Below are 24,198 nucleotides of genomic sequence, written 5' to 3' on the forward strand. Positions count from 1 at the left end.
TTATCATATTGTTGTTTGCGATCGGCGACGAAGCTTAAACGTAACAAAACCATTTTACCTTATGTATTATTGTCATAATTATATTCATAATAAAACGCATATCTTATATATTATTGGCATATCTTCATAATAAAAAGCTTCTTCAAGGAATAATTCCTTGGGGAATGCATTTTTCAAAAGACAAAAATACACTTTACATGTTTACAGCATGCAACGATTACTTTAGTTTGATGTGATTACATTAATATTACAGTATGATACTCTAAGCAGTACAGTAACTATTTTTTTTAATCATAAATGTATATTCATTCACGAAAAAAATACGTATGACCACCTTGACGTCACCAAACCTATAATAGTCTCGTTCGTACACAATATGATAGTGGTTACACCGTTCATCAAACTACCAATGTATTTTTACGTAAGTATCCTCTAAATTCTGTCATAAATCGCTTACTTTTTTGTGGAGCCCAAATACTACGTATATCCCAGAAAATTAACAAAATCGCGAATTTTATCATAGAGCAAGATTCACTAATTACTGTTTAGGATACACACATTTACAAATGTTCAAATACTATGAATGTAAATAGCAAATTTCTCTCTCTCTCTCTCTCTCTCTCTCTCTCTCTCTCTCTCTCTCTCTCTCTCTCTCTCTCTCTTTTGCAGAAAAAACTATAATACTGATCTATTATTATCATAATAAAAGAACAAAAAGGTCTTTTATTCTTTCTGTGATTTACGAAACTGCTTCAATACAACTTTTATAGTTGACTCAATGATTATCACATTATAATAGTAATACAAGAGAATATCTTATCACTATCCATGTTTCATTTCTTATCACCATAAAAATATTTCAAATACAAATTTCATTATGTATTTCTCGAGCTAAACTAGTAACAGTACGCTCGTCTTAAGCTGGTCTCTCAAGCTATTCAACAGTTACTCTCATCCCAAGCTTCTCTCTCTCTCTCTCTCTCTCTCTCTTTCTTTCTTTTATCACTTGCAGAAAAAACTTTAATACTGATCTATTATTATCGTAAGAAAAGAACAAAAAGGTCTTTTCTTTCTGTGATTTACGAAACTGCTTCAATACAACTTTTATAGTTGACTCAATGATTATCACATTATAACGGTATACAAGAGAATATCTTATCACTATCCATGTTTCATTTCTTATCACCATAAAAATATTTCAAATACAAATTTCATTATGTATTTCTCGAGCTAAGCTAGTAACAGTACGCTCGTCCTAAGCTGGTCTCTCAAGCTATTCAACAGTTACTCTCATCCCAAGCTGCTCTCTCTCTCTCTCTCTCTCTCTCTCTCTCTCTCTCTCTCTCTCTCTCTCTCTCTCTCTCTCTCTCTCTCTCTCTCAAAATGAAATATGAATTACTGAATCATAATACCATAAACTATTATGTACAAAGTTAAAGATAATAATTCCATTAATAAATTCATTTCTTTTGGCAACTAAATTGTTTTCCAAAATAATTCTTTCGGTAATAAACGTCCATCAGCTGATTCTAAACGTAAGCAAAAGACAAAACTAGATTTTTATTGCTGTATTTTGCTGTTTATACATTAATATTATAGTTGGGTGCTGTAATCTTTACAGTAAATCATGTTTTTTTATCATAAATATGTTCATTCACAAAATAGGTATACTATGTACTTTTAGTTTGATGCAGCAGCCAAATCATGAAAATGGAAAGGAATTGTTAGGTAATATACTTTTGTTTGCTGATCTGATGAAGGGGAAATTGAAGATAGGAAAGAATAACTTTGAAACTGTCTTGAATTTAGTTTAAGGTGATAGTTGAAGACATATTTGGTGCTTGAACTAAAGTAGGCAGTTATAAACATTGAAATAGTGGTCTTGGGTGGGTTAATTATTAAAGTAGGCAGTTTAAAGCAATTTTTAGGGGGGTATCAGGATAACACGGGTATTTACTTATCACGGGGGGTTCTGGGCCCTATCCCCCGTGATTATCGAGGCCCTACTGTACCTATCTGCAGTTCTTTCTTGCCAGGTAAGGAAACAACAAGCATTGTCTCAATGCTGGGAACTGTTCTGTATCAAATTCATTACCTCCTTTCAATGTAGAATCAGCTATGTAATTACCTGGTAAGTTACTTATACAAAAATGACATTTTTATGGTAAAATAAAGTTTTATATATACTGCTTAAAGTATTTAATTACATCAGGGCCCTCCCTCCTTGCCTCACATGGACATAACGGCGCAAATGAATCGGAGCTCTCTGCCTAGTTATTCCTCACAGCCCCTAAAAGTGGGCTGAGCATGTTACCTACACCTACACAAATGCTAATGCTACCACGAATTTTGAATTTTTAGGCTTCCGCACATAGGAAGTTCTTAGCTATGTAGTAATTACTAGGTAAGTATATATAAAACCTTATTTTATCATAAAAATGTCATTTTTGTGTGTTTTGGTTTTACATTCTTGTTTTAATAATTAGGTATCACTTAAGTAAATAGTAAAACACTGGTATATATATGAAACAAAATATGGGATAACAGTGTAAAATATGAAACAGAATCATAAGGACAAAAAGCTAGCAAAGAAGAACAGAGCAACATGAAGATAGGAAGTGGTTAATAAATAAATTGTCATTTTATTGCCTTATATTTTTTTAAATCTGTTAATGAATGTACCTTGTTTATAGTATTCATCAGGGTTAAGTGTTAGATTACTGGGGTATTTGGGCTTAAAAGCAAAATTTATTAGGAAAACTTTCCATGAAGTGGGAGCAGTTAGGTTCAGAAATAGTAGAACTGGAAGCGGAAGAACAGAGGCTAGTGTGCCTGGGCAGAAAATCAGAAAGATCTGGACTACGTGAACATTTAGGCATAAAATACAAAAGGTAGAAGAATGGAGATCTGATTCAAGTTTCCATATTTAACCTGTACAAGGTTAAATATGGAAATTTGCATTTTCTGTTTCTGCCCAGGATCTTTAGGGTTTTTATCTGTAGTATATACTACTGGGGTGTGGGATAATAAGATGGAAACTTTAAAGTCAGATCAGACCAGAGGTACAGTAAAGAACAGGCAAAAGCACTCAAGTCTAGATAGAAAAGATAAGAGGAAAAATTTGGACAAACAGGCCAATGATGTTGAAAAAGTAGCACCGTATTTGCCGGCGTATCAGACACACTTTTTATATTGATAAATGTTTAAAAAAACTGCCCTGCATCCAATGCGGCCAGGCCATATTACAGATGGGAGACCGAATGCTGTAGGCTATGTTAGGCCTTTCTTACAGCAAGCACACGGGGTAGGTACAAAAATTGATGCTAATAAGAAAACATTTAAAAACAAGTTTAAATATTACAGTGAATTGTGTTACTAATAATAGAATATTGAAATCAAGCTGAATTATCAGCCTATTATCACAAATTTACAAAAAATTGCTTACGATACGTCGGCACTAGCCTGTCAGAGCGCCTCAGTGGCGTGGTTGGTATGGTGTTTGCGTCCCAGCTCGGTGGTTGCGGGTTCGATTTTTGGCCATTACATTGAGGAGTGAGAGATGTGTATTTCTGGTGATAGAAGTTAACTCTCGACGTGGTTCGGAAGTCATGTAAAGCTGTTGGTCCCGTTGCTGAATAACCACCGGTTCCATGCAACATAGACACACCATACAAAGAAAACTAGCCTGTCAGCCATTTGCAATGAATGGATGTAAAGAAAACCATAAAGCTGCCTATTGTTTATTTATGATAAATTTCATAGCGTTCATATTTAACTCCAGTATACTCTCACAATATTGCATTTAATGCACAGAATCATACATTTTTCTGAACAAAATAATTTTAAAATATTTTCAAATTAATAAATGATGAAACATTAAAATTGTTTCTATCCACAAAATATCCTTTGAAATAGGAGTGCATCTTACACGCCAGCAAATATAGTATGTTCAGGGGAGAGGCATAGGTGTTGGAGTAACCCACAGAATTTTCAATAACATTTGCCTGGATGAACTTTAAACAGAAGACAGTGCTGTTCTAATAATTTTTGTGAGTTCATGGATTTGATATGGATAATTAAATTGTCATACTAGAAGCTGAAGGGCGTCTTAATGTACTCCTAAAAGAATTCTTAGTTTTTGAAGTGGAATCAGTAGTAAAGACACTGAGGAGAAGGAAAACACCAGGTTATGGGGTAACATTACAGATTAACAAGCTGGATTTAGAAAAGGGAGGTGTTATGCTGTTTAAATATTTATGACATTGTGCAACAGTGTGTAAAATTATAAGTCGTCCTGGTTGATTTTGTTATTATAGGAAGACATTGGAGAGCCCCTAGGCATACTTTATGGAAGGTCTTGTGTCACTGGGCATACCTGGTAAATATGTAAAGTTGATAGAAACAAACAAATTAGATACAAAGTTAATTTTAAAGGGTCTTGTCAAGTGAACTTGTAGTGAATTTACAGTGAATAGTGAATAATGCTACAAGGGAAAGTTATTTCACCTTTGCTGTTTTAACATCTCAGATTTTGTAATGAAAAAGTGGTCAGAGATGGAGGAAATTCAGATTGAAGTAGTAATATAAAGCTGACACTTATAGTGGTCAGATGATACGGTTTTAATCAAAACACCACAAGGGTTGCACAGTTTGCTTGATAGAATTAATCATATACATAGGGTAATGGGACTGAAAATAAATCTTAAGAAAAATGGAAGTAATAGATGGTGTGCTCAAAAGGATGAAATAACATTTGATGGGAAAAGATTTATTGAAATAGAATCTTGAAAACATTGAGGAACAAGGTATCTAGTATAAGTCCTCTTTTGTAAGAATTTAGTGAAAGACATAAAAAAGGCAAATCAGACAATGGGAAGGCTGAATAAGCTCTGGGAATCAAATAAACAAATTCCATAGTTGATTATGACATCAGCAAAAACTGCATTTTTAGAACATAAACAAGTCCTCTTCTCTCTTTTCCACTCTTCCTCTGATTTGGGTTATCTGCTGTCTGCAGCTTCCAGAGGTTTAGTTCTCTGTGCTGTTATTATGGTGATAAGTAAGGCCCTAGGCTCTGTCAAGTAAAATCTTGATATTTTGCTATTCTTTGTATATTGCATAAATTTAAAGAGGGGTGCTGTAAATGCAGTTGTATTCAAGTGGTTACATCCATGAAAAACTTTCCAATCATCTATTGTAAAACTGTCATTAATGCTACTGTCCCATGTGGTTAAAATGTTGCACATCTTTTGTGAGCAAGAAATAAAAAATATAACTAGAACAGTCTGGTGGTCTGGAGTTCAAGCCCCATTTGAGGCTTGATGATTTTCATTGGCAGCACTGCCCTACTGCCTAGTGAGCTAGGATTAGGGATTTTGGGGAGACCACAGAGCTACTTACTGTGTTATCAACAGCTACTACTGCTGGTTCTCGCTGGTCTTTGCTTGGGTGGAGAAGGATCCTAGGACACTGATCATTTGTGTGTGTGTGTGTGTTTGTGTTTATATTGGTTTTTAAGATATTGTGAGACAATGTAATGACATGTTACTTCCTCTGCTACTTATGAACAACCTTCAAGACCTTATAACTGAATTTCATTTTCTGACACTTCAGGGCTTGTGCAAGATTTAAGATTTATGAAAATTTAGTAAATGTGAAGTTCAAGTTGAACAGGTGGGAAGATACTAAGGGGAATAGATAGTTCCGTCTGCATTGTGTTTATGGAGTGCAATAAGTTGAGGAAAGGAAAACTGCTTTTAAATTTTGGTAGTAGTATCAGAATTCAATTGACTAAATATTGATGTTGGTTTTGGGAACTTTTATTGTAAAAATTGCACCAGATAAGCTTATACAGGTTAATTTTTGTTTGCAGCTCCTCCAACAGTGCCCTCAATTCCTGGTATGCCAGTGACAACACCTATCAATCTACCTGGAATGCCTCCTATCACAGGTAATGTAAAGTACTTCTTGCTTGTTTAGAGTTGATTCCCTTTTTTGCTGCTTTTGACATTAGGTGAAGAATCAGAAACTTAAGCTCCCTAATGATAACCCTTCTTGAAATTACTATTAGTATATAAATTTATCCATGGGGTTTGATTATATGGAAACAGTTCAATAGATGTAGGTATAAACTCCTGGTGCTTATCAAAACTATTGGTCAGTGGGCACCAAAGTGGTTTATTTTTTCCTTAGGTTCTAAAAACTGTTCTAATTCTGGCATATATAGATACATAACGTATAATCCAATATTTTGAGTACTGCCTCATCTGTTTTATCTTTAAAGGAATCTTTGCAACTTAGTGTGTGCACTTTTAACCCTAAGTTTCAACTCTTAAGTCCTGTTTAACTACACAGTTACCCTTTGGCCAGTGGCCATTGTCCATTATTGCCTAATGTTAGATATCTGCTCATAGGGCAGCAAGGAGTTTTTTGATAGTGTAGTCACTTGTTTTGTCCTCAAGGAGTTACCCCTCCATGGTGTACCAGCACTCTCCATGGTGACCAGACTAATATCAAAGAAATATCTTTCAGCCTGGTCTTGTAGGCGGGTATTCTGTCGTATTGATAAACACTATTACACATGATAGTCTTGCTCGTCGGCCATCTTGTTTATGACTGGGTCGGTTAAAGGAACATGAACCATTACCTCTCCTAGTCAACATAGAGTGTATACTTCAATCCAGTGCTCTTCACTAAAGATCTGTTCAATTCCAAGTTTTTTTCATCAACCATCATAGAAACAGCTAAATTTGACATTTTGGTGCTTACTTTTAAGCTCCAGTAAAAATGCCTATCTAAGAAAAGGTGGAGGAAGAGGGAGGATACCAATAGGGATTGTTGGGTCAGGGGTCGGCATCAAAGACACCACAGGGAATGGAAGTCTTCTCCTTTGGGACACAGTTTGCTTTTCAAGTGCCTTAGGTGGAAATGGTCTCATGCCCCCTTGTCTTTAAAGTTCTTTCAAAAATCTGACCCCTCTCTGGAAGATTACAGGCAGAATGCCCTGTTAAAGGGAGCCATAGAGGAACATGCATATGTTCAAGACCAAGCATGTCTCTTCAGTGTTTCCCAGTGCCTCAGTGGCATGGTCTGCCACCTTGGTGGCCGCTAGTTCGATTCTTGGGCATTCCATTGAGGGGTTAGGGATGTGTATTTCTGGTGATAGAAGTTCACTCTCGAAGTGGTTTGAAGTTATGTAAAGCCATTGGTCCTGTTGCTGAATAACCACTTGTTTCATGTAACGAAAAATCGCTATACAAACAAATAAGCAATCTTCAGTGTTTCCAAAAAGAATTCTTTTGAACAAGAAATATCCTTGACCTATCAACATTGAACAAAGGCATTGTTTGCCAGGATGACTGTCGTTACCCAAGTACATTCAGTCGTTCCAAAATGGGCTTGGACAGTTTCGATAGATCTGAAAGATGCATACTGAGACCTTCCTATCGCCGCTCCCTTCCGCTCCTTCCTAGGGTTCTAGATAGGGATAGATACATACAGGTTCAAAGTCATGCCTTTTGGGCTAAAATTGCCCTAAGGATTTTTACAAAATTAGTAACGGTAGTTGTCTGGGAACTCAGAAAAGAAGGAGTACAACTGGTTAATCTGTATGTCACAAGAAAAGAATGCTTGGAAAACCTAAGATCAGTGGCCAACAGACCCCAGTCAAAAGGTTTTATAATGAATTGGAGAAAATCCTGCATCACACCTAGCAGACACTGTCAGTGGCTGGGACTGTGTGTGGATACACTTCAGGGCATTTTGTCTCTCCACAACAAAACTCAGAACAGAATAAGCAAAATCCTCAAAAGGTTTGTGGCATAGCCCAGAGTTTCCAGATGGCAATTAGAATGTGTGATAGGTCTGCTTCAGTTTGCATCAGTAATAGATCCAATATGCAGATTGCAATTAAAAATTGTGAACAAAATTTGGCTATCGGATGCAAGAAAAAAAATGCGAGACTGATCTCACCAAAAGAATTAGAAAGGTGGGGAGATACTTTGGCCTTGGACCTGAAAGGAATCTCTGGCAGAACAGGTCACCCTGACTCCTCCATATGTAAGAAGGACAATACACACAGATGCCTCGTTGACAGGTTGAAGAGGACATTGGGAATATCTTCAGGTGGCAGGGAGGTGGTCAGCCACTCTGAAGAATTGTCATATCAATTTCCTGGCTGTGTTTTTGTCTCACAAAAAGCTTAAACCTCCTGCATCAAGAAATTGGGATCACACTCACCTCCTCTCAATATGATAATGCCAGCCACCCTTCAGATGGCACAAATAAGAAGTGGCACCTGTCTGCAATTCACCTCACAGGGTCTCTCAATGTAATAGCAGACACACTATCAATGAAAACAATAGCTTCAACAGAGTGGACGTTGGAGAACTGCTCTTTTCAAACAATAGCCGACTTGTTTCCACAACCGGAAGTGGACCTGTTTGCCATATACCAGAATCACAAACCCAGTATAGTACGTGTGTCTGAACTTGGACAGTCAAGGAACAGCAAGAGATGCCTTCCTACAAACTGGAACAAGTGGAGGACGATATATCTTTTTCCTCCATTGTTTCAGATTTTGAAAGTTTTGAATAAACTTCTAACCTTCAAAGGAACAGCTTACGTAATAGCCCCAAATTAGCCAAACAGATATTGGTTCCCATTACTCGAACAACAGGTGAAAAGATCATTTCCACTATTGTCCGCTGTTCTATCCCAGAAAGTAGGCGGCAAAGTTGTTTACGCAGCCTCCTTTCTGAGCTAAGACCTTCCTGTGTGGATTTTTTAAATATCTACTATGAAAAGTACTCACCCAACATTGCTAGTTACCTCATGTAAATATTATAGACATCATCTATCTGGCAGTACCAGTCTGTATGAAAGATATACTAGTTAGATTATATTCATACGGAGAGCCCAGTTGAGATTTCTATAGAAACACTTAAATTTTCTAATATACCTTTTTGAAGACAAATGTCTTGCAGTTACAGCAATCATGCAATACAAGACAGAATTAACAGAACCCTTGCTTTATGGATTCTGGATTGACTCCAGCATAGTTGTCACTTCCATTCTGCAGTCTTTAGCTCTACAAAGACCTGCTTATGAAAGACTTCCAATTAATTGTTCCCTGAACAAGGTACTTAGACTTCTATATACCCCTCTATTCAACAGACCCAATACAAAACAGCTCACATGCTATAAAAGGTGATCTTCTTGATTGCATTACATCAGATGCCCATATTAATGGACTGGGCTATCTTAGACGAGAACGATATATCACACAAACTGCTGCTAATTATTATTGTCCTCTGGCCCATCATTCCTGGCCAAGAATAAGGATCCTTTAAGAAGAAAATCTCCTGTTCTTATAAGAAAACTCAATTTAGCAGGCTAGAAGTTGCAGCAAACATCCCTGAAGGTCTGATTTTTCTACACCCTAGCACAAGTACACCACTCTCTCTACAAGGGCTAAGAATAATTTTAGTGTCCCTCAGTAACAAGGCAAACCCACACTCCTTTCCTAGATCACATGATATTAGGAAAGTAAGTATGTCGTTGGCCTTTTTCAGAAATCTCTCTCTTGAAGAGGTCTCCGAATGTACAGTATGGTCACCAGAGACAGTATTCTTAAAACATTGGTGCCATGAGTCTTGATCCCATATGCGCTACTGCAGAAAACCAGGGGTCTTCTTAGTGGGTGGGTATGCTGATATTTCTGGGGAATGTGCAACAAGACTGCAATCATACCCAGCATACTTAGGTAAGTCACTATAGAAATTAACCCTAAAAATGTGAATTCTTGTCTAGTCTCGTTTTTTGTTGCCACAAACCAAAACTTGTGACTTGACCTCAGACCAGAAGTGTTTTACTTTTCTCTCTGGGTTGTTGGGGCTAAGCCTTTCATCACCTGCCAATTTCTTAGTGAAGATCCTTGAGGACAAAACAAGCAACTACACTATCAAAAACCTGGTTTTGACATAGGAAAAAACTATTTTTTGGGGGAAAACCTATTTTTGGTAGTCATTGTTGAGTCCTCCAAAACCCTTCCACTTCCTTGATGAAAAGACATGGGATTTGGGTAAGGGATCATCTTACGTTTACCAAGAATGACGTTTCAACCACAATGCCCATTTTCCGAATGCAACAAGCCACCTGAGGAATAATCTTTCAATCTGAGAGAGAGAGAGAGAGAGATAAATTGACATATTTGATGGCTTCTAGCTTCTCTTTTGAGTTCAAAGATGAAGGAAAGACATTTTCATTTGAATTTTGTAATTACAATTATATTATTATTATTTAATCTTATTAATATTTGAAAATATTAATAAACATATACATGTGAATTATTACAGACAGGGAGAATTACAAGAATCCTGTGACCTGCTAATTGCAACACTCCCCCATCCTGTCACATTAAGTTGACATACTTGACAGCTTCTTTTGAACGAGTTAAACAAAATTTTGTAATTACAGTTATCTATTATTATTATTATTATTATTATTATTGTTTTTTTGTTTGTTTTTTTTTTTCCTCTGTATCATAGTCCTCCAATTTGACTGGGTGGTATTTATAGTGTGGGGGGTCCAGGTTGCATCCTGCCTCCTTAGGAGTCCATCACTTTTCTTACTATGTGCACCGTTTCTAGGATCACACTCTTCTGCATGAGTCCTGGAGCTACTTCAGCCTCTAGTTTTTCTAGATTCCTTTTCAGGGATCTTGGGATCGTGCCTAGTGTTCCTATGATTATGGGTACAATTTCCACTGGCATATCCCATATCCTTCTTATTTCTATTTTCAGATCTTGATACTTAACCATTTTTTCCCTCTCTTTCTCTTCAACTCTGGTGTCCCATGGTATTGTGACATCAATGAGTGATACTTTCTTCTTGACTCTGTCAATCAACGTCATGTCTGGTCTATTTGCACGTATCACCCTATCTGTTCTGATACCATAGTCCCAGAGGATCTTTGCCTGATCGTTTCTATCAACTCCTTCAGGTTGGTGCTCGTACCACTTATTACAGCAAGGTAGCTGATGTTTCTTGCACAGGCTCCAGTGGAGGGCTTTTGCCACTGAATCATGCCTCTTTTTGTACTGGTTCTGTGCAAGTGCCAGACATTCGTTTGCTATGTGGTTTATGGTTTCATTTTTCGTATTGCACTTCCTACATATGGGAGAGATGTTATTTCCGTCTATCGTTCTTTGAACTTATCTGGTTCTTAGGACATGATCTTGTGCTGCTGTTATCATTCCTTCAGTTTCCTTCTTTAGCTCTCCCCTCTGTAGCCATTGCCACGTGCCATTGCTGGCTAGTTCTTTAGTCTGTCTCATGTATTGTCCGTGCATTGGTTTGTTGTGCCAGTCCTCTGTTCTGTTTGTCATCCTCCTGTCTCTGTATATTTCAGGGTCTTCGTCTACTTTTATTAGTCCTTCTTCTCATGCACTCTTTAGCCACTCATCTACACTGGTTTTCAGATATTGCCCCAGTGCTCTGTTCTCGATGTTGACGCAGTCCTCTATACTTAGTAGTCCTCTCCCTCCTTCCTTTCGTGTTATGTATAGTCTGTCCGTATTTGCTCTTGGGTGTAGTGCTTTGTGTATTGTCATATGTTTCCTGGTTTTCTGATCTATGCTGCGGAGTTCTGCCTTAGTCCATTCCACTATTCCTGCGCTGTATCTGATTACTGGCACTGCCCATGTGTTTATGGCTTTTATCATATTTCCTCCATTGAGTTTTGACTTGAGTATCGCCTTGAGTCTCTGCATATATTCTTTCCTGATTGTGTCCTTCATCTCTTGGTGTTTTATATCCCCTCCTTCCATTATTCCCAGGTATTTGTATCCAGTCTCATCTATGTGTTTGATGTTGCTCCCATCTGGTAGCTTTATCCCTTCAGTTTTTGTTACTTTGCCCTTTTGTATGTTGACTAAGGCGCATTTTTCTATTCCAAACTCCATCCTGAGGTCCCCAGATACAATCCTTACAGACTGGATTAGGGTATCTATTTCCTTGATGCTCTTACCATACAGCTTGATGTCGTCCATGAACAGCAGATGGTTAATTCTGTTGCCTCTTTTCTTGAGTTGGTACCCGGCATCCATCTTCTGTAGTACTTTTGTCATGGGAATCATGGCTACTACAAAGATTAGTGGGGACAGCGAGTATCCCTGGAAGATCCCTCTCCTGATATTAACCTCTGCTAGTCTTATTCCAGAGCTTGTAAGTATTGTATTCCAGTTGCGCATTGTATTTTTGAGGAAGCTGATGGTGTTTTCCTCTGCCCCATATATTTTCAGGCATTCTATTAGCCATGTGTGTGGGTATCATGTCAAAGGCTTTCTTATAGTCTATCCATGCCATGCTTAGGTTGGTTTTCCTTCTCCTACTGTTCTTCATTACCATTTTGTCTATCAGGAGCTGGTCTTTTGTGCCCCTACACTTCCTTCTGCAGCCTTTCTGTTGGTGGGGGATGGAGTTTGTCTCCTCTAGGTAGTTGTATAGCCTTTCACTGATGATACCTGTTAGTAACTTCCACATTATTGGTAGGCAGGTGATAGGCCTGTAGTTACTGGCTATATTTCCCTTACTCTTGTCTTTTTGTACTAATGATGTCCTTCCTGTGGTCATCCATTTGGGTGCATGGGGATTTGAGATACAATTCTGGAGGAGTTCTGCTATTCGTGGGTGTAGGGCCTTGAAATTTTTGAGCCAGTATCCATGGACTTCATGGGGACCTGGGGCTTTCCAGTTTGGCATTTTCTTTAGTTGGTGTCTGACTGTGTCTGTCGTGGTCTCTGTGAATCTGTTTTATTTTCCCTGTTTCTTCTTCCTTGAGTTCCTGGAGCCATGTTGCATGTTTGTTGTGTGATACCGGATTGCTCCATATGTTTTCCCAGAGTCTCTTACTTGGTTCGGCTTCAGGAATTTCTTGGTGGTTGTCTTCCCCTGTTAGTTGGCTGTATAGTTTTTTCTGGTTAGTTCCGAATAGTTTGTTCTGTTGGTATCCCTTATTCCTGTTCATGTACCGTTGGATCTTATGTGCTTTGGCCTTAAGCCTCTGTTTTACATCTTCTATTGTGTTGTTTAGTCCCCTCTCTTGTACTTTGTATTTCTCGTTGAGTTCCTCCCTTGTTTTCTTGCTTCTTAGTCTTTTTTCTGCCATCTCTTTCAGTTTACTCAAGTCAGGTCTCATCACCATGATTTGCTTTTCCAAGCTCCTTTTCCAAGGAGGTTGCTGTTTTGGTTTCTGTTGGGTTGGTTGTGCTGGTGGTGTTGGTGTTCGAATCCCCATCAGTTCTGCTACTAATCTTGCTCCTGCATATGTCAAGTTATTTGTTTCTGTGAGACTGGTGGTGTGTATTATGCCCATTATTTCATTGGACCTTCTACTTGTTTTCTCCCTTAATTTCTTGGTGTTGTAGGCTTTCATGGAGGGGATCTTTGTTCTCTCTGTATCTGGCTCCATCCATTGTCTAATCTTTTCTACCTATTCCGTCCTCTCTGTTACTTTGTTGGTGTTTCTTATTATTATTATTATTATTAATTATTATTATTATAATTTTTTTTTTTTTTTGCTCTATCACAGTCCTCCAATTCGACTGGGTGGTATTTATAGTGTGGGGTTCCGGGTTGCATCCTGCCTCCTTAGGAGTCCATCACTTTTCTTACTATGTGCACCGTTTCTAGGATCGCACTCTTCTGCATGAGTCCTGGAGCTACTTCAGCCTCTAGTTTTTCTAGATTCCTTTTCAGGGATCTTGGGATCGTGCCTAGTGCTCCTATGATTATGGGAACGATTTCCACTGGCATATCCCATATCCTTCGTATTTCTATTTTCAGATCTTTGATACTTATCCCATTTTTTTGTCCTCTCTTTCTCTTCAACTCTGGTGTCCCATGGTATTGCGACATCAATGAGTGATACTTTCTTCTTGACTTTGTCAATCAATGTCACGTCTGGTCTGTTTGCACGTATCACCCTATCCGTTCTGATACCATAGTCCCAGAGGATCTTTGCCTTTTCGTTTTCTATCACTCCTTCAGGTTGGTGCTCGTACCACTTATTACTGCAAGGTAGCTGATGTTTCTTGCACAGGCTCCAGTGGAGGGCTTTTGCCACTGAATCATGCCTCTTTTTGTACTGGTTCTGTGCAAGTGCCAGACATTCACTTGCTATGTGGTTTATGGTTTCATTTTTCGTATTGCACTTCCTACATATGGGAGAGATGTTATTTCCGTCTATCGTTCTTTGAACATATCTGGTTCTTAGGGCCTGATCTTGTGCCGCTGTTATCATTCCTTCAGTTTCCTTCTTTAGCTCTCCCCTCTGTAGCCATTGCCATGTGTCATCGCTGGCTAGTTCTTTAGTCTGTCTCATGTATTGTCCGTGCATTGGTTTGTTGTGCCAGTCCTCTGTTCTGTCTGTCTTTCTCCTGTCTCTGTATATTTCTGGGTCTTCGTCTACTTTTATTAGTCCTTCTTCCCATGCACTCTTTAGCCCACTGTCTTCACTGGTTTTCAGATATTGCCCCAGTGCTCTGTTTTCGATGTTGACGCAGTCCTCTATACTTAGTAGTCCTCTCCCTCCTTCCTTTCGTGTTATGTATAGTCTGTCCGTATTTGCTCTTGGGTGTAGTGCTTTGTGTATTGTCATATGTTTCCTGGTTTTCTGATCTATGCTGCGGAGTTCTGCCTTAGTCCATTCCACTATTCCTGAGCTGTATCTGATTACTGGCACTGCCCGTGTGTTTATGGCTTTTATCATATTTCCGGCATTGAGTTTTGACTTGAGTATCGCCTTGAGTCTCTGCATATATTCTTTCCTGATCGTGTCCTTCATCTCTTGGTGTTTTATATCTCCTCCTTCCATTATTCCCAGGTATTTGTATCCTGTCTCATCTATGTGTTTGATGTTGCTCCCATCTGGTAGCTTTGTCCCGTTCAGTTCTCGTTACTTTGCCTTTTTGTATGTTGACTAAGGCGGCATTTTCTATTCCAAACTCCATCCTGATGTCCCCAGATACAATCTTTACAGTCTGGATTAGGGTATCTATTTCCTTGATGCTCTTACCATACAGCTTGATGTCGTCCATGAACATCAGATGGTTGATTCTGTTGCCTCTTTTCTTGAGTTGGTACCCGGCATCCATCTTCTGTAGTACTTTTTGTTCATGGGAATCGTGGCTACTACGAAGAGTAGTGGGGACAGTGAGTCGCCCTGGAAGATCCCTCTCCTGATATTTAACCTCTGCTAGTCTTATTCCAGAGCTTGTAAGTATTGTATTCCAGTTGTGCATTGTATTTTTGAGGAAGCTGATGGTATTTTCCTCTGCCCCATTATATTTTTCAGGCATTCTATTAGCCATGTGTGTGGTATCATCTTATAGTGTCGAAGGCTTTCTTATAGTCATCCATGCCATGCTTAGGTGTTTTCCTTCTCCTACTGTTCTTCATTACCATTTTGTCTATCAGGAGCTGGTCTTTTGTGCCCCTGCACTTCCTTCTGCAGCCTTTCTGTTGGTGGGGGATCGTGTTTGTCTCCTCTAGGTAGTTGTATAGCCTTTCACTGATGATACCTGTTAGTAACTTCCACATTATTGGTAGGCAGGTGATAGGCCTGTAGTTACTGGCTATATTTCCCTTACTCTTGTCTTTTTGTACTAAGGATGTTCTTCCTGTGGTCATCCATTTGGGTGCTTGGTGATTGAGATACAATTCTGGAGTTGTTGCTGCTATTCGTGGGTGTAGGGCCTTGAAGTTTTTTGAGCCAGTATCCATGGACTTCATGGTGACCTGGGGCTTTCCAGTTTGGCATTTTCTTTAGTTGGTGTCTGACTGTGTCTGTTGTGATCTCTGTGAATCTTTGTTTTATTCTCCCTGTTTCTTCTTCCTTGAGTTCCTGGAGCCATGTTGCATGTTTGTTGTGTGATACCGGATTGCTCCATATGTTTTCCCAGAGTCTCTTACTTGGTTTGGCTTCAGGAATTTCTGGGTGGTTGTCTTCCCCTCTTAGTTGGCTGTATAGTCTTTTCTGGTTGGTTCTGAATAGTTTGTTCTGTTGGTATCCCTTATTCCTGTTCATGTACCGTTGGATCTTATGTGCTTTGGCCTTAAGCCTCTGTTTTACATCTTCTATTGTGTTGTTTAGTCCCCTCTCTTGTACTTTGTATTTCTCGTTGAGTTCCTTCCTTGTTTTCTTGCTTCTTAGCCTTTTTTCTGCCATCTCTTTCAGTTTACTCAAGTCAGATCTCATCACCATGATTTGCTTTTCCAGGCGCCTTTTCCAAGGAGGTTGCTGTTTTGGTTTCTGTTGGGTTGGTTGTGCTGGTGGTGTTGGTGTTCGAATCCCCATCAGTTCTGCTACTAATCTTGCTCCTGCATATGTCAAGTTATTTGTTTCTGTGATACTGGTGGTGTGTATTATGCCCATTATTTCATTGACCTCACTTGTTTTCTCCCTTAATTTCTTGGTGTTGTAGGCTTTCATGGAGGGGATCTTTGTTCTCTCTGTATCTGGCTCCATCCATTGTCTAATCTTTTCTACCCATTCCGTCCTCTCTGTTACTTCAGCGGTGTTTCTTCGTGTGTCGTTGTTTGATACCTCATTATTATTATTATTATTTTTATTTTTTATTTTTTTGCTCTATCACAGTCCTCCAATTCTACTAGGTGGTATTTATAGTGTGGGGTTCCAGGTTGCATCCTGCCTCCTTAGGAGTCCATCACTTTTCTTACTATGTGCACCGTTTCTAGGATCACACACTTCTGCATGAGTCCTGGAACTACTTCAGCATCTAGTTTTTCTAGATTCCTTTTCAGGGATCTTGGGATTGTGCCTATTGTTCCTATGATTATGGATACGATTTCCACTGGCATATCCCATATCCTTCTTATTTCTATTTTCAGATCTTGATACTTATTCATTTTTTCCCTCTCTTTCTCTTCAACTCTGGTGTCCCATGGTATTATGACATCAATGAGTAATACTTTCTTCTTGACTTTGTCAATCAGCGTCACGTCTGGTCTATTTGCACGTATCACCCTTTCTGTTCTGATACCATAGTCCCGGAGGATCTTTGCCTGATCTTTTTCTATCACTCCCTCAGGTTGGTACTCATACCACTTATTACTGCAAGGTAGCTGATGTTTCTTGCACAGGCTCCAGTGGAGGGCTTTTGCCACTGAATCATGTCTGGTTCTGTGCAAGTGCCAGACATTCGCTTGCTATGTGGTTTATGGTTTCATTTTTCGTATTGCACTTCCTACATATGGGAGAGATGTTATTTCTATCGTTCTTTGAACATATCTGGTTCTTAGGGCCTTATCCTGTGCCACTGTTATCAATCCTTCAGTTTCCTTCTTTAGCTCTCCCCTCTGTAGCCATTGCCACATGTCATCGCTGGCTAGTTCTTTAGTCTGTCTTGTGTATTGTCCGTGCATTGTTTTGTTGTGCCAGTCCTCTGTTCTGTCTGTCATTCCCCTGTCTGTATATTTCTGGGTCTTCGTCTACTTTTATTAGTCCTTCTTCCCATGCACTCTTTAGCCACTCGTCTTCACTGGTTTTCAGATATTGCCCCAGTGCTCTGTTCTCGATGTTGACGCAGTCCTCTATACTTAGTAGTCCTCTCCCTCCTTCCTTTCGTGTTTTGTATAGTCTGTCCGTATTTGCTCTTGGGTGTAGTGCTTTGTGTACTGTCATATGTTTCCTGGTTTTCTGATCTATGCGGCGGTGTTCTGCCTTTGTCCATTCCACTATTCCTGAGCTGTATCTGATTACTGGCACTGCCCATGTATTTATGGCTTTTATCATATTTCCGGCATTGAGTTTTGACTTGAGTATCGCCTTGAGTCTCTGCATATATTCTTTCCTGATCGTGTCCTTCATCTCTTGGTGTTTTGTATCCCCTCCTTCCATTATTCCCAGGTATTTGTATCCAGTCTCATCTATGTGTTTGATGTTGCTCCCATCTGGTAGCTCTATCCCTTCAGTTCTCGTTACTTTGCCTTTTTGTATGTTGACTAAGGCGCATTTTTCTATTCCAAACTCCATCCTGAGGTCCCCAGATACAATCCTTACAGTCTGGATTAGGGCATCAATTTCCTTGATGCTCTTACCATATAGCTTGATGTCGTCCATGAACATCAGATGGTATTATTATTATAATTATTATTATTATTATTATTATTATTATTTAATCCTAATTATCTTATTAATATTTGAAATTATTAATAAACATATACATCTACAATAAAAATTCTCTCATCTCAGTGAGAGAGAGAGAAATTATTATTTTTATTATTTAATGTTATTGAATTTACACACAATGTGGCAGGATATCAAGCTTAAAAACAAGCGGCAAACTCCCCCCAAATCTATCTGGCTACCAAACCCACTCTCAGTCACGCTTTCCTCTTTACACTACAGAATACACGCAGGACAATTGACCAATACAAACCCAAAAACAAAAAACAACACTCAAAACACACGTACATACCCAACTCCAGATACTCTGGGCTATGCTGTGCTGTCCGCCAGTCGAGGTCACGGAGATACCAACAACAACAAAGACCACAACCAAGAACCACAACCCACAACACAACAACAACTCAATACCCAAGGACCACAACCCCCAAACTCAACAACAACACAACAGCAAAAAAGGAACACAACCACAACTCAGCAACACAGCAAACAACCAAGGAACACAACCACAACCTAACAACAAACAAGGAATACAACCACAACAAAAAAACAACTGCACAAACAATAACTAACACAAAAAAACCAACACAAAAAGGCAAGACACACACTCACTAACAACACCAAGGAATCACAACAGCTCACTAACAACCACCCTCAACATAACAACTCACACATAACCCAACAGGAACTCACAAGCACAACAAATCTGACAAACACAGGCACAACAACTCCAAAGCAAAAAACATCAATTCGACAACAACCAAACAACAAATCAATAACACACAAAACCTAACTGACTTCCAATCCTCCAACAGACTGCTGCCAACATTACTTATTATCACCAGCTCACACCAAAGACTGACTAAAACACAGAACTCTAAACTCCAACAGCACCAGCAGACAACTCAGAACTCACCAACAACCAATTCAGTCATTAACCATCTAACCACCAATTAACCCCCCCCCTCTCTCTCTCTCTCTCTCCTCTCTCTCTCGTCTCTCTCTCTCTCTCTCTCTCTCTCTCTCACACACACGTTGTCAAATGGAACTCCATAACTCCTCCATAACAAAAGCTTGAAAACTTGCAAATTACATAAAAAATTATACCTAAAACACTTTTCCAGGGTTTGTTGAGGAATAAAAAATATTCGTGTGTGTGTGTAAAACTCGTGTATAACACAAACAATTGGTTAAGTTCCAATGAAAAGTTCGTGTGTGTGAATTTGCTCAACTGGAATCATGCAAGTTAGGGGAATTACTGTAATTTGTAACCCATGTGACCAACAAATTATGGCATGACTGTATAATCCAATTCCTTTTAACTGGAAATTGTAATTTTACTTTAGTCATCCTATCAAAATATTAGTGTTTTCTTTGTTCCAGAAGTAAAAAAACTGGTATTGTGGTTGTAAAGTTTATAAAATCTCTCTCTTTCTTGGGGCATGGTAAGCACAGTTGGCTCACAAACTGATTGAACTGTGCTCAGTTCTTAGACTAGATGGGAAAGTAGATGAGAAGGGTGCAAATCCTATAATACAGTATACCTGTGTTGACCAAAGCACTGAGTCAAGCATGTGGTTGTTAGCCAGTTGGTTGGGGTCACAGCTAGGTTATTAGAGCTCATTGCTCCATCAAAATGTACACCAACAGAATAGGACTGTGACATAGTAGTCCTCAACCACTAGGATGAAATAATTCATGAGTCTCTCTTGGGTATGCAGTTATTTCTCATATTTTTTATTATTCCAATTAATGTACTACTCACTTGACATCCTGCCACGATTCTTATGAATCTAACTTACAGAACTGTAGTTTCTTTTAAAAAAGACTTGTGAATGTTACTATGCATGTAAAGGGGTTCATCTTAAATATGTATAGCAAAGTTGTGATAAGTGATTAATAATAATGATTATAACTATGGATTGTAGAGTTTTCCTGAGAACATTATTGGTATTTATTTATTAATTAGATGACTATTTTGTAACTGGGTATGAGCACAAAATCTTTTGCCCAAGATGTGCTAAATATATAGTAATAGCAAAATGTGCTTTTCAGATGTCAGTTTATACATTGCAAAATTACTTTAAGTTTGCAATGTCAAGATAAGTATAAAACTCATGAACACTTCTGAATGATAAGTTTTAGGTTTTTGAGTCCCCATGAAAATGAGTAAATTTGTGTGCAGTTATGCATAAGCTATATTTGACAAAGCTGTGCATTATGAATTATCTCAAGAAAAACCTTTTCTCTTTCCAGTAAGTGCCACTCTACCTCCTGAATCATTCCAAGGGATAGCCACCAACCCCCAGCCAACATCACAACCACAGCCAGTTCAGTAGCAGTCACAGAATTAATTGGGTATTTGTTGGATCTTATGGATTTAAGTTTTACAAAAATTACAGCAGTAGTTATAAGGTGACTGAGTATTTATGAGCAGATGGCTTTAAAATATATTGTATTATATAGTAATGTTATTTGAGTACTATATCATTCTGGAAATTTTAGGATTTAACACAGCAGCTAGTAGACTACTAATGATTGACATAACTATTGTTTATAGTTGGAAATTTTGTATTACACTTTGTTGCTAGCTTTGTTTGGTTATAAATTTGGTTGCATATTCTATGTCTTTATGTACTGTTAATATCTCCTAAACAATTAAAAAATTTGAAATTAACCTTAGTTTCATTAGCGACAGAGTAAGTATTGGAATTGTGTAATTTGTAGTACATATATTAAAAGATTATAATAGAAAATAGGATTTGGTGGTCTTCAAACCCATTTATCATATATTGTTGGATATAGAGTTTGCTTTCAGGTACGTACTCAAAGAATCAGATTACGTAATTAGAAAAGAAAAAAAAATGAGCTGTAGTGAGGCTGTGGCCACTTCAAGATAGTTTACCTGAACTTACTTGGTAGCTAAAAGTAGAAGTCAGCCCAGTATTTTGCCCATTTTTAATAATGTACTTTTCCAACCAGTAGGAGATTTAACATAGTCATTGTATTGTTAGCTACAACAAATTGACTTTGGCCTCATACCTTAATGTGTAATATTGGATCTTATATCTGTAAAGAATCACCTCAAGATGGTTTAATTGATCTTGCCTCTCAGTACAGATACGTTTGTGCTGTGCTGATCTTACATGTAGCACACTGTTGCTTTTGTTTTTCCATTGACAAATATTATCCATTCATATCATTATCAGTTTTGACCATTTGCAAATGTATTTTTTTAATTAGTGTTTTGTTCAGGGCTCATTCTCTTAGCCATCTGTTACCCTTCAGGTTGCACATGCTATTGATACTCCATTGCAATGAGTTATGCAGGGGTTCAAGTGCCAAGTGTATTTCTATAATTCTATAGAACTTAGCATTAACTTTAGGTTGAATAAAAGCAGGGATTCATCAACAATTTCAGTTTTTTAAACACAACAAATATGGCACAGAATATAACCAGTGTAAAATATTTACAGTTCCAATTTGTATTGCGTTTGTCATGAAATTTCAACACAAGTAATAAATAAATAAAAACAATAAAAGATCGTTGTAATTTCATCTAAAACTATATACATATTTAAAACTTTCTATACAGCATTTTATTTCGCTGATGAATCGGTTATATATAAAATTTTCCTATTAAAATTTCCCCTAATTTAATATATATTTTGAAACTAGTTTAATATTGGTAAATACTTTATTACTCCTAACATTCAGTTTCTGTTATGGTGTCTCGAGGTCTAGCTTCTGACTCTTCAACACTGGGCACCTGAAGAGTCGCCATGTGTGACTGAGAATCTTGAGGATTTGTGGCGAAATCTGTTTTCTCTAGAACTTCAGTACTTGTATTTGGATTTTGGGACTGTTGTTGATCACTTGCTGGGGAACCTGGACGGGGTGAAGTTCTTGGTGTTAGCCCTCCCCCAGTTACTGGTATTGCACTCGAGGAAGACCACTGATTATGTATATCTCTTTGTAGCGAATATCTTCGGGTACTGGGTGTACCTGGTTGTGATGCAGCTAAACGGGATCCATCACCACATATCAAGGAAACGTGGAGGTTAGTTGGAGATACCACTTTAGGAGAATTATACTGAAATGAGCTGGGTACAGAAAGCCTTTCAGAAGTGTTTCTGTCTATGCTTGTGGTGCTATGTCTTTTTCTCAATTCTGAAACCCTAGATCCTCTTCGGCCTCTTGCTGTTGTTTGTACTGTTCCATCTTCAGTGTCTGAACAATCAGTTCTTATAGAGCATAGATCTTCTAATGAGACTGCTAAGTTTTCTGAGTCCCTATGCATTCTTCTTTGTATCAAACCTTCCATGAGCTGGTAGTCAGCTTCTTCTGCATCTCGAAGTGGATTAGAGCTAATAGTAATGGATATGCCAGCAGATTCAGAGTAAAAACGACGTCGTAATTGTGGTTCACCTCTTCGACTAAAATCTAATGGTGAACAGGGTGGAGACAACCTTGCCATGCATACAGTTTCAAGTTCATCTGCAAGGCTTGTGTACTCACTAGTGAAGGTGAAAATAGGGGGTGGTGATGATGGTGGAATGACTTGTATTCTAGGTCTACTTGAAACGGATGAATGGCTCCTTTCATAGCTTCCGTTAGTATGCACTGGTTCACTGGGTGCAGACATACTTCTCCTATATCTTAACTGACTGTCTTCTTGTTCCAGCTGTCTTTCAACTGCATCTCCAGAGTCTGAGTCATCTCCAGCAATCTGGGACTCTAAGAAGCAAACACGTGATGGACTGAAAGGTTTGTTTTCATCTGACCCTTTCCTGGATTTACGGATACTGCTCTTTCTTCCACCAGAAAGTTTGCGTTCTCTTGATGCACGACCAAGTGAACTTCCTGATTCAGAATCTAACCTAGTTTTTGATGGACGAGGCTTGCCTTTAGTTGCCCTTGCATGATTAGTTGCCATGGCAGACTCTAGTTCAAAGTCTTCCATTTGATGTGGAGACATTGAGGACTTGAAAGATTTCTCCATTTCCAACTCAATCGAGGTAGGTTTGTGAGGTTTGCGGCTGCTACTACCTTCAAGCTCTGCATCAGTGGTATCACTCATTTCTTTATCACTTGTTTCAGGCTCTATGTCTGGTCTTTTCCTCATCTGTCTCGCTGTTTCTTCAAGCAGTTGATGAAGACTTGTTTGAGAAAGGGATCTTGGTGTTTCACCCCCATCAGATCTTGGTGTTGCAGAGCCTGAACGTGAACTCCCTTTTCTTCCTACGTGACTAAGCATAAATCTATGAACAACTGCATAGCTATTTTTAGTTTGCTCAACCGTTTCTTCCAGACGTTTCACATGAAAGTCTAAATTGTTAAAGGAACTCATTGCAGCAATAAATTTGTTTTGCATATCTTCTATTTTTTGCATTATTCCCTCTGTTCGTTCAGCCATCACACGTACACGTTCCTGTGATAAAAGAAAAGTTATCAATGAATTAGGCAACATACATAACATTCAAATTATGGAAAATGTAAATCATCCTCATCTAAGGAAGCATGTGGACTTTTGGAAGACCAAATTGTTTTAACAAATCCTATCACTTATCTAAGTCACAACCTTATAAGGAAATCCTTCAACATAGCCACCTTACTAATCTAGTACATATAGTGGGAGAATCCTTATGGATTAGCCAGGTCACCACATTAGTCTAGTTTTTCTAAACTATGCTAGGCCAGGCCATCAACATTGTTGATATGTTTAAGTAACACTGAAGTAAGTAATTATTACAAGATTATGATTGCATTAAAGGTGTCCTGAAACACATTTTAATTAAGAAAAGACTGGCGTAGATGAGCGGTCCTTGACAACTCTTCACCTGATCTACGCATGTGTTGCCAGATATCCCGGTGGGAACTTTTATTATTATTATTATTATATATATTTTGAAATATACTGTTTGATATTTTTAATATACAAACCCATAGTTTGTGATACCCTTGCAGTCCGCCTTCCCCTAGTGTGTGCC

The 24,198-nt window shown here is 38.4% G+C and overlaps 1 protein-coding gene and 1 long non-coding RNA gene across 2 annotated transcripts in view; one reads left to right on the forward strand and one right to left on the reverse strand.

Moving 5' to 3' along the window:
• The first annotated feature begins 1,493 nt into the window (after window positions 1-1,493).
• On the forward strand, window positions 1,494-20,885 carry LOC135215598 (uncharacterized). Its single transcript, XR_010314738.1, has 2 exons — window positions 1,494-5,950; window positions 20,465-20,885. It is a non-coding gene; the product is annotated as an uncharacterized LOC135215598 (long non-coding RNA).
• Window positions 20,886-21,612: 727 nt separating this feature from the next.
• The window catches only part of LOC135215596 (transient receptor potential cation channel trpm-like), a 41,542-nt gene continuing 38,956 nt past the window's right edge, over window positions 21,613-24,198 (reverse strand). The window contains exon 4 of the mRNA XM_064250486.1: window positions 21,613-23,639. Within this exon, the coding sequence (XP_064106556.1) occupies window positions 21,915-23,639 (1,725 nt within the window). The 3' untranslated portion in view covers window positions 21,613-21,914. The remainder of the gene's footprint in view (window positions 23,640-24,198) is intronic.

The sequence above is a fragment of the Macrobrachium nipponense genome, chromosome 5, assembly GCF_015104395.2.
Source record: "Macrobrachium nipponense isolate FS-2020 chromosome 5, ASM1510439v2, whole genome shotgun sequence".
Lineage (NCBI taxonomy): Eukaryota > Metazoa > Arthropoda > Malacostraca > Decapoda > Palaemonidae > Macrobrachium > Macrobrachium nipponense.